Consider the following 11,821-nt stretch of genomic DNA (forward strand, 5'->3'; position numbering starts at 1 on the left):
ACTGTCTGAGCCCCCAAGGTCTGGAACAGCCTGCCATGGGAGGTGGTTCAAGCACCTACATTGAACACGTTCAAGAGCAAATTGAATGCTTATCTTGCTGGGATCCTATGACCCCAGCTGACTTCCTGTCCTTCGGGCAGGGGGCTGGACTCGATGATCTTCTGAGGTCCCTTCCAGCCCTAATGTCTATGAAATCTTAATCTGCCTGTCTGTAATGCTCTTGCAGGCACTTTAATTGGTTAGTGAAACAACCAATCAGAGTGCAGAGTGCTGTCGTGACAGCAGGCGTGGAGGGGTGAGGCCAGCAGCACTGGCCCTGCACCCTCTTCTCTCCCTCCCCCCCCCCCCCATCGTGTCAGTGCTCTGCTGCCTCTGAGGAACAGGGCTGGGGGGGCGCACGGGGTACTGACTGAGGGGAGGGCGGGGCGAGCTCCCCCGCTCACCCCCACTCCTGGGAGGCGGTGCCGCAGGGTGGTGGGTGGTGGTGTTCCATTCCTGCTGCCCCTCACCCTTGTTATTCTTGATGGACAATGTGCTAGTGATTATAATGTTCTTAAACAATGGTACGAAAACTGTGTGTGTGGTAACAATAAACTGGGCTCTAAAGATTTTTAGGAGTATTTCAATAGTTGTCACCTATTAGGACTAGGCAGAAGTCCAGATAGTCTATAAAGGTGCAAGTCTTAACTACAATGGATATATATAACAAGTTTTCATAAACAGAGCTTACTTCATTAGATGCTGTCCTACAAAGGTAAAGTAATGACCTCTGTTATCTGGTGTCTCTAAAATAGAATATAACTTCTATAAGGGGAGAAGGGAATAAAAGTGTTTGGTGTAAGTGCTTGGTGTTCCCCTTTAAAACAGAATGAAGCAAAAATAAAATAGTGAACTGACACAGGACTGTCTTCAGGAAGCTTTAAAAATAACATCAATATACAGTCTGCAAACCTTGTGGCTGTGTGTGAATTTAGAAGCATTAAAATTAAACAAATGTGCTCCCCTTTTCTTTAACCTCATTCATTGCAAGGGTCTTTCTCTTGACCTAGCATCATAAATCAAACTTTTGGTCAGGAGTGTGCTTACTTATGAGCTGTCCAGCTTCTGACCTCTGGAACTTCTAGTGCACTTCTAGTCTTTTGGCTGTTTAATAGCAATGCAATGGTAGAGGGATGCAGCCTTTTTCCAAGACATCTGGGGCTATGACCGCTTGTTTTTAACTCAGTGAAGGGGTTTTGTCTGGTGTTCAAGCAGTGGATATTCAGTTTCCATCTTGGGATCCCAGTGGTTCTCAACCTTTTTGGACCCATGGCACCCCTTGAAAATTGTCAGCTTTTAGTTTTCACTTGCTTTGAAAAATACTAGCGCAGCTCTTCTGTTGCTAAGAATTCAGAAAGGTTAGTCAGAATACTTTAATGTTAGAGATTCCTAATTGAAAATTCTGAATTTATCTTGTAAATCATGTTTGCACACCTAACATTGCTAATGTTGTGTGGCACCCCACATCACCCTGGCTGAGAATCACTACCCTAATTGGAACTAATACTTGTGTTTGTTTCTAGGCACCCCTTATTATTGGTTAAACAAATTGTGGGACACTGTAAAATCTAATTTGTCCCAAAACATATCCTTCTTTAAAAGTGGCTCGGAGGGGGTGTAGTTTCACACATTTCCTATAGACTGTTTCTAATAGTTTTTAATGACCATTTTGTTTACTGCTAGTCCAAAAACACAGTAGTGAAGTTAAAAATGCAGCTATAGTTGCAAGAAAAAATGAAACTGACTTCATTAGTTGTCATTTTCAAAGCTGCCTAAATAGAAATATAAATGTCCTTTAAAAACACTAAAAATCTGGTACTTCAACTGGGTGATCATGTTTCCAGGGTATGTCTGGGATTTTAGGGGCAAGATTCAATCTCTGCAGCTACTTTCAAAAGAAAACAAGAAACCAAATAGAGGGCAATTGCTATTGCACTGATATTACCTTAGTCCAATATTTTCAAGTCCATCTACTTCTAGCCTTGCTTTTGATTATTATGCTGTTTTTTCAACCAAAAATATATTGGTCCTCTTCCCACTTCTGATAAGTGTTTCTGTACGTGAATGAAAAGAAACAATATTTCGCAGTTAAACAATGGACATCAGTGCAACAGATAAGATTGCTAAAGAGATCAAGCTACATAATTCATCTTTCTTTGTAACTCTTACTTCTGTTATTACAATTCTGTCACTTTCCTGAATGCCTTAGCTTTTGAATTCCCCACCCTGCTACACCTACCAGTGGTTCTCCTAAGTTTTAACTTGTAAACATTCAGTTTTAACTGAAGATGGCTGTTTAGCCTTTTTTTCCTCCCCCTAAGCTGTCCTCTTACTCTTTCCTCCTTTTATTTCTTCCCATACCATGTGGTTTGATGGGCAGAAATCATGAGAGATGAATTTGGCAGGGGGGAAATCCCTACTGGATAACAGATGGCAAAAAAAAAAAGCTGTTCTTGACAAACGCTTTTGATTTGTGGTTACCCCTGTGCTGGATAGGAGGGGGGATGCCTGGCTCAGAATCATTTGGATGAGGTGGAAGGCGGGGGAAGAGGTAACAGTAGGATGTGATTCTGACAGAGTGGCATAACCTGGCATTTGTCCTTCATTAATGATTCCATTTTGCTGTGTTTGTATTTTCTAGGTACACCAGAGGCTTCCTCCATGGCTCAGTCTGAGAGTAGTCTATTGCAGTACTGTAGTGCCCTCTGATGGTGAGTGTGGGCAAATACTTCTTGGTTTTATTTTGACTTGACTTTTTCCCCCTTCTTGGTGGTTTTGTCCCTTCCCCCAGGATATAATCCAGGTCATTTCCACAGGCCGTAAAAGGTGAAGGAAATAAAATGTTAATGTAGCAGTGGTACAAAATGCTATTCATGGAGTGGCTTGCTTTGAAAGAAAAATGCTGTGCTTCCCTACCCTTTACATTGCTGAAGATTTGGAAAAATACACACGTAACATCTTCCAAGGGTTGCTTCTCCTTTTCTTGCCCATTCCTCTGCGTATTCCCTAGTTATATTCTAGTCATTGTAGTGTACCCTTCTTCTGGGAAGAAGGGAGGGAGAAAGCTAGAAATATCTTGGTTCAACATCGTTTGCTTTTCTTGGCTTGAGAAGAGAGAGTAGTTGTTGGCTTTACAGAGGGCACTATGTTAACTTCTCAGAAATCATATTTTCCCCCCACTTCAATAGACCATGAGAACAAGGAATTTTAAAAGTCACTCGCATACCTTCTTTCAGATTTCTCTGTAACTATGTCATTAAAGCAAACCTGGTTCTTAAAAGTAAAACAAACGCCACCCCCCCCCACCAAAACAAGTGCATCACAACCTTACTTGTACTCCATTCTTGATCTTTGTACCTCCCAAATATCCCCTGGCTTCTGCTTCTGTTACATTATTCCTTCCAGAACATCTGTATCATGTGAAATAGCTAATGGGGGGTAACTAATCAGTAACTCCCTTTCTTTTCCCTCGGTACATACTTATCGGTAAACTGTATTTTACCTGGAAACAGATGTGCTATACATCCCAAGAGATTAAAAACTGGCATTGAAAAATTTTCAAGTTATAAACTGAAAATAAGGCACGCCTTCTAAACAGTGGTTGAATAATAGTACGTCAGAGAGGCACCTGCATCATGTTTATAACAGGTTGCCTACATGCCAGAATCTTAAGGAGTGCAGTATATTTATTATACAGGTTGGAATGACCATTTAAACTGCGGGTTTATGTACGTGCAGTGAAATGCGTGCTTAGAAGTCAAAGGAGAGAATCTGAAATTTTCAACAATTCATCCGTGTAGTTCCAAGCTAAAATCAGTAATAAATCCATCCATAGGATTTTCCCCTCCTTTCTTCCTCCACCTCCTAAATAGGAGAGAATTCAGATATGGCATTAACACAGGTCCTTGAGAGATCTTTCAGGTAGCTGTGTGTTTTTAAAAAAATACAATCTTTGGAGAGTACATTTGAAGTAACTTCCTAGAAAAGGTAGTTGTGTTAGTCAAAACGTGCAACACAACAAGTGTTCTAAACTGCAAGTAGCAGCCAGAAGTATTTCGTTTTTACAGCGCTTTTATTAAGTTGGTAGACAAGCTAAAAGTAATTTTAGCAAAGATTTAATTAGTTTACAAAAGAAGTATTTCCAGTATCTGTTTTTTACAAATAATAGGTTTAAGAGAAGAACTTAACTGCCCTGCAAAAATTCTAAGTTTTTTCTGATACTCGTAGGTACTGTATACATCATAAACTCCAATTATGCCATTTACATTCCAGTGGCTGGAAATACTTGGCCTTGGCCTTCATAATGCATTCATTATTAAAACTATTCACACTTTTTATGTAAGAACAAAGGCTTTAACGCTTGCTCAGAAATCATATTTTTTGGTGTCATGGTGTGTACTGTAAGGCTAAGGACTATTTTGTTAAAGAAGGTAACACTTTGTGAAAACCTTGGTATGACAAAATGGATACCATAAAGTAGAAACAGCTCCCACATTAGTCTCTGCTTGGTGTTCATGTACCACAAGTAAAGCATAGATAGAAGTGCTTGTCCCAGATAATCTAGTTTGCTAATGAGAAAAGGTAATTGCTGCTTTTCAGATACAAATTTATTTGCAATTTGTGGAAGACAAAGGCATCAACCAAGATTGGGCTCTGAGTGTACAGAATAAAACCTCTGCAGAGAAGGATCTAGGAGTTGTAGTAGACCATAAGCTGAATGACACAACAGTGTGCTCTTGATGGAAGAAAAAAAAAGTGACAGTGTACTGGGTTGTAATAACGAATGTTTCTTGCAAATCAAAGGAAGTGATTGTGTTGCTGTATTTGGCACTAGTAAGTCCTCACCTGGAGTTGTCCAGCTTTGGGTCAAGCACTTCATGAAAAATGTGGACAGATTAGGAAGAGTCCAGGGGAGAGTGACAGAAATGGTTAGAGGCCTTGGAGGCAAGACTTATAAGGAAAGGCTGGGATTCAGTATGGAGAAAAAGACTGAGGTGAAACTTGATAAGCAGGGATTCTGGTTTTCCTTGATATAAAATTGCAGTCTCTGCTTTAAAAAAATGCAAATTCTCAAAAAAGCCCCTGAAAAACCACACACACAACCCTTCCGCCCGCCCCCAATCTGTGATTAAAATTAAAGGCTTCCCACGGTCCCCCCCCCAGCCCTTCCCATTCTCCCCCACAGCCTTGCTGGTGTCCCTTGTCACCCACCCACAGCCCCTGCTGCGGGGGGGCGCTAGCTCCCTACCATGGTGCACACTCCTGAAAGGAGCAGCGGGGACCCACACCCTTCAGATCTATGCATTGGGTGAGCATGGGCTTCTGCCCTGCTGCCCTCCCCCAGGGCCTCTACAGCCTGGTGGGCATGACACAGGGCACAGAAGGGCCACACGGAGAAACTGCTTGCCACTGTAAGCTCTGCATCGCCCTGGCAAAACGACTTCTGCATGCAGGGCTGCAGTGAGGGCAGCAACACGAGGGTGCACCCTTCAAAGCAGCCCTGTACGCAGGACACGCGTTGCCAGGACAGCGCGAAGCTTACAGCTGCAAGCAGCTTCTCTGCGCGGCCCTGCTGTGCCCGACCACGCCAAATCACACCTGCTGGGCTGCAGAGGCCCGGGAGAGGGCAGTAGGGCAGAAGCCTATGCACATGGCCCGGGCCTGCCCTGCACACAGATTGGGGGCAGGGGATGCAGGTCCCCCTGCCCTCCCTGGGGGTGCATGCCACCGCAGAAAGCCAGCCCCGCTCTTCCAGCCTGCCAAGGGCCTCATTGCAAGACTGGAAAATCTGTGGGTTTCTTAGTAAAACAATCTGCGTTTGCCTCTGGCAAAAGGTAACATCTGCTGTTTACTCCAGTTTTCCATGGAAAACAGAAAACCTGGATCCCTGTTGATAAGTATTCAAATACCTGAAGGGCATGAAGAGGATGAATATGGAATTTTGGTATTTTTTCTATGGCTGTAGGCGACAGGATTAGGAGGAATGGACTCAAGCTGCAGCAGAGGGAATTTAGTTTGGAGATTAGGAAAAATTTTCTCACTGTGAGGGTGATTAAGCTTTGGAATAGCCTACCCAGAGAGGTTGTGGAATCTCTTATCCTTGAATACTTTAAAAAGCAAGTGAAATAAAAACTTGACTGGGATGGTTTAGTCAGGAGTACCCTCCTTGAGCCAGGTGTTGGATTAGATAACTTGTGGAGGTCTCTCCTAGCTCTACCTTGATATGATTTTGTGAATTCTGATTTTAGTTTCTTTTTCACATTGTATGTAGTATTTCAATCTTTATTTCTTGAAGTAATTATATGGAATGTACAAGCAAAATAACATGTATATTAAATTACCTTTTTGACTTGTACTCTATGTAAGTATAAATGTTTTAAAAGAGTAATCCAAAGTAATGTGATAAATATTTTTTTCTTCATGATTATGCCTGTCAGTCCTCATACTCATGTGCTACAAGGTGATCAAAAGCCTGGGCATGGTGAAGGTAGCCCAGCCAGTACGGAACATCTCATCAGTTAACTATTAACCAAAGGTATGATAGTGTTACTTCTTCAGTCTGTGTCAGGACTATTGAGAAGTCCAAGTCATAGATTTCATAGACATTAGGGCTGGAAGGGACCTCAGAAGATCATCAAGTCCAGCCCCCTGCCCGAAGGGCAGGAAGTCAGCTGGGGTCATAGGATCCCAGCAAGATAAGCATTCAATTTGCTCTTGAACGTGTTCAATGTAGGTGCTTGAACCACCTCCGCTGGCAGACTGTTCCAGACCTTGGGGGCTCGGACAGTAAAGAAATTCTTCCTTATGTCCAGCCTGAAACGGTCTCGCAGTAGTTTATGACCATTCAACTTTGTCATCCCTTGGGGCGCTCTGGTGAACAAACGTTCCCTGAGAAACTGGTGGTCACCCCTGATAAACTTATAGGTGGCCATCAGATCACCCCTGAGCCTGCACTTCTCCAGGCTAAAGAGCCCCAAGTCTATCCCCTCCAAAACAGTTTGACCTGGCCGGACCTACAGTTACCAATCAGCCCTGATCCACTTGAATTATGGTGCTTTCCTAGTTGTATAAATTACACTGGAAATTCTTGAACCATCTTTCATCTATGCTAGCAACAGTAGGACTTCTAGTATAGATCCATTGCCTGAATTTTTATCACTGACGTGTAGAGTGATTTCAAATAGGATTAGGCAAAATGGTGGTGACAATTCTGGTAGTACATACTTCCATCAGTGCTAGCAACAGTAATGCTATATTTCATAGTAGTGTAATAGTGGGAGACTATGAGAAGACTGCCAGCATTCACATGGTATGAGACTGTTTTCCATCCTAAACTCTGATGATGGACAAAGTCAACTAGCTATGTTATCAAACTATGATTTTCATTAAAACATTGTTGAGATTAAACAAGATCCAGTACACAGTAGTTTGCTGTGATCACGTATAAAAGTTTGTATTCCATTTTGTGCATGCCAGTACACATACTGACCACAAGACCAGTGGAGATATTATTTTCCTTCTGTAAAAAGACTGGCCAATCATAAATTCCTTTCAAAGCAATATTTTACATTAGAAAATCATTAATTTAGCTCATACTAGCCTATTTCCTGTAGACTTTTATTGCCCAAACAGTTATGTAGAAGAGAGCACAAACATTTTATAGCCATGTCAAAATTGTAAATAAGTTAAAATAGTTGCTAGCATAGAATTTAAAATTATACTTAATGGTTCAAATAAACGGTGCTCTCCCAGATGAATTTCATTTGATACATTTGGCTGTATTCTAAATTTTCAGAAATGACTAGTCATCCTAAGCTGTGCCCCCCAAAATATTTTTCAAGCATACAGCCTTTCAGAGACCAGTTTCATAGTTGTTGAATTCTTTCTGTAAAATTGGATCCCTGTAAGGTATCATACTTCAGGTGCCAAAAAATCACTAGCTATTTAAAATGTTAGTTCTGCGGTATGTAAAAGTTAGATGGAAACCTCTCAGTGGCAGGATTGGGTGTTCAGGTGGAAAAGAGAATGCCTTCTTTGTCCCTCATGTTTGTTGCCAGACCCAAAAGCAGAGATATGGTAACAAACATGTAAACCTGAGAGAATTAATTTAATCTCCCAGCTGATAAATACCAACTGTGTCCCTCAGATTGATCCATCCAGTAGCATAACTGAGGGCCAGCAGCACCAAGCGCAGCCTTTGGGAGAAATGGGAGAAAAATAGCCATAGCCAAATCTGTCCCAGGCACAGAGCTGCCCTGTTACACCTCTGCATCTATCTACCTTTTCCACCTTTAAGGACTTAAAGCAATACAAACTCTTCACTGTGCAAACTTATGCAATTAATTGCAGCTTGTATCTAACTCTAAATTTAATAGTGAAAGGCAGGGTCTAATGGAAGAATTTCACAGATAATTTCCTTCATGTAGTCAGTCCTTTTCCTTCATTGAGGCAGTGCCTTCACTCAGCCTGTATGTGACCCATTATCTTCTAAATCTGACAGAATTTTAACTTGAAAAGAAGTTATATATTGCTTCCTTTCATTGCAGTGCAAATACTGGTTTCTGAAAAAATAGAGCATTTTAGGAAGTCAGTGGAATTCGGGCAGGACTATTTTACAACTGCTTAAATGAGTTTATTTTGACCAACCTCACACTTTGCATATAAATGTCATAATCAACAGCCAGTAACCTCATTTTCTTAGCAGAGCAAGCAAAGTATTAAACCTATGACATTTCACTGGTTTTTGGGGGTTTTTTTGTTTGTTTTTTTTAAATTGTACATCTGAATACCCTGATGAGGTTTAGTAAAGTCAGAAAAAGAAAGCTGAATAAAACTTAGCAAAACAATTACTAGCTTAATTGATCAAATAATCTAGCTCATAGAAATCCCAGAACTTTAAATGCTGGATTTTATCCAAAGGCAGCTCGCAAATCGTTTGGAGTTGATGGGAAGATATTTCCAAGCACTTATTGGAATAGAAAGATACGAAAGTTCTGGTTTTCCCAAAGATGCTTTTCTCTAAAAGCCAAGGAATTTAACCATATGCCTCTATGAACACGTTAGTTTATGAAGTACTGCCCTCCCCTGGTCTGCAGTCTGCCTAACCTAGAGAAGTAAATTTACCTTATAAAAATTACCCTCGAGGAGAGGGGAAGTTTGTGTTCTGGCAGTAATTCATTGAATATGGTCCAAGGAACTAGTTTTTGACATCTATGAAGCAGTAATATGATTAATTAGTAAATAATATTGTTACAAAATTTGAATTGCAAAATAAGTTTCAGTAAGTATTTGTATTGCTTCTGAATTCTTGAAACGGGTCATTCCTACCTCACTAACAAGTCCTTTATTTGTGCAATATAAAAATGTCATGTTATTACAGGCTTGTCATCTTTTTTAGTTGGGGGGAGGTGTATCAAGATATTTTACTTCATGGCTGAGTAGGTTTTCTCAGTTGTAGCAAATAAGTATTTATGTTACTGTTAAGTATTCTTAGCTTGGTGCTTGAGGATTATGCTCTATTTGCTAGAGATTCATGATAGCTCAGTTACAGCAACAGCACGGTCTTTTGATGTGTTAGGGGAGCTCTTGGACCTTATAATCATTACCATGGGTGCTTTACCCCTTGCCTTTGTACTGACCTATACTTTTCCCCGATGAACATGACTGACTTTTTTCCCTCTCCAGTGAATGTAATCATTAACTCTTTATTGTAAAATTGTGGCTGAAAGCTGGTGTAGGCATTAAACCAGTTTCTGTTAGCAGCATTTAAACTGATTTTAAAATATGTCCAGATGAGAAAGCTACATCAATGTAATTTATTTAAATTAGTGAATTTCTGTGTGTACCAGAAATAAGACACCAGTAGGTAAATTAATATTGGAGTAGGCTTGTGCTGTAGGCTTGTGTGTTCATAAGGACATGCAACTGTACCTTTGGACATGATAAATGCTGTACACTGAGGGGGAAAAACACCTCTAAGCATTTTTATATTAGGAAAATACAAAGCAGCAAGAAGGAATTAGTTATGTCATATTTTATTAAGACTATAGACATTGTTAGTCAGCACCTGTTGTATCTGGAAAACTTGGTTAACTAATAATGATGGTATTGAAGGGCATTTGGTTTTACTCTTTTTCTCCCTTTTCCAGGGCTCTGTTCCTGTATGCGAACAGTCCCTAACACAATGTTAATGCTGCACTGTTAAAAATAAAAGGTTGATCCTGTATTTGGAGACAAGATATGTCTCAAATCCTTCTGTAGCTAAAATATCTAAGTGTTTGAAAATATGTCTTTATCAGTACCTTGGCATATGAAATAGTTGTCTGTAAAAAGTATTGTTCTCACCCGTCCCTATTAATTTGAGTGATATATAGCTACCAATAAGCATTAGGCTGAATACTGTCTCCATGGTACCAGTATACCAACTAATCCTACTTTCTGTAAATGTATTAATTCAGTACAAAAATACATTTGATCTGAGTTGAAACGAGGATTCTGGTTCTCTGGAAGTTGTGGAGTGATGTTGTAGATGTGATAGTTAAGGTAAGGATCTTTGTGGGTGGTATCTTTTATTGAACAGCACCAAGTGTTTTGTTGATTCATAAAAACAGAAATTAAACTGGTCTATTTCTACTCCTGTAAATTACCATGTACTTCTGTCTAACAGCTATACTTTGTACACTCTTCAAAAAACATACTGCACTTTGCTTTTTCCAACCAAGTACCAAAAACTTAAATAGATTCTGTGAACTTGTGGGAAAGGAGAACCTTGGATAACATTCAGTACTCAGATGTGAGAAATTATATTTGATGCACTCTTTATTCCACATATGATGAGTTGACACAGATATTGATATCTCAGCTCTTCATAAGCACAATAAACAGTAACTTAAAACTCTTGACTTAAATTCTAATTTTAACCACCCCTCACCCTTGCCCTGTCTACACACCAGGCAGATAAGATATAGGATGTGGCAAAGCTCTGTCTTGTACTGCATATTTAGAAGTAGTTTGTCTTGAATCTAATATTCTTTTCCCTAGAAGTAACAGTGGTTTACCAAAACGGATTACCTGTGATTTCTGTGAATCTTCCATCCCGGCGTGAGCGTTGCCAGTTCACACTTAAGCCTATCTCAGACTCTGTTGGAGTGTTCTTACAGCAGCTGCAGGCAGAGGACCGGGGAATTGACAGGGTGGCAATCTACTCATCAGGTACTTATACAGACTGTTTGCTCAGGTGCCAGTCACTGGCCCACCCATCCTTTCATGAATTAAACTCAGAAAGAAAAGAAAGTAAGGCTTGAACCACTTTTGTGGAAATAGTCTCTAGAGTAGGAGGATTCTGCTTTTGTCTGCATGGTCATATATCCTATGGGCAGACTGGCCAATATCGTACTTTACCTTGGAAATCATTTTAATGCTGGGACTATAGCTGCTCTCTTTCCATCTAATTCTCAGAAGTGAATTATAATGAAAATTATTTAGAATGGAAACATAATAGCTTATGCTGCAACATTTATTACTGCAGTTATGTGGCTGTATCAGCCTAAAGCACTTCATTTCTCAGAGTTGCTCAAATGTATATGAGGGTTTGTTCTGAAAAGATGTGAAAATGACAAAGAATAGTTGGGCGCTAATATCCCAGAATGAAAATCCTTTTAAATAAAAACAGCAGATCCAAGTATCAGAGGCTAATTTCAAAAGGTTTTAATATGAAAATGTATCAACATGTATCAATATTTTGTTTTTCCTTTCTTTTGAGGTGTGTGATTTTTTTTTTTTT

The 11,821-nt window shown here is 40.1% G+C and overlaps 1 protein-coding gene across 1 annotated transcript in view; it reads left to right on the forward strand.

Annotated features, from left to right (window-relative positions):
- The first annotated feature begins 2,134 nt into the window (after positions 1–2,134).
- MCU (mitochondrial calcium uniporter) overlaps positions 2,135–11,821 on the forward strand; it is a 20,689-nt gene continuing 11,002 nt past the window's right edge. Inside the window, exons 1-3 of the mRNA XM_019538649.1 lie at positions 2,135–2,197; positions 2,681–2,750; positions 11,080–11,250. Of these exons, the coding sequence (XP_019394194.1) occupies positions 2,135–2,197; positions 2,681–2,750; positions 11,080–11,250 (304 nt within the window). The remainder of the gene's footprint in view (positions 2,198–2,680; positions 2,751–11,079; positions 11,251–11,821) is intronic.

Source organism: Crocodylus porosus, unplaced genomic scaffold (assembly GCF_001723895.1).
Source record: "Crocodylus porosus isolate Cpor-Errol unplaced genomic scaffold, CroPor_comp1, whole genome shotgun sequence".
NCBI lineage: Eukaryota > Metazoa > Chordata > Crocodylia > Crocodylidae > Crocodylus > Crocodylus porosus.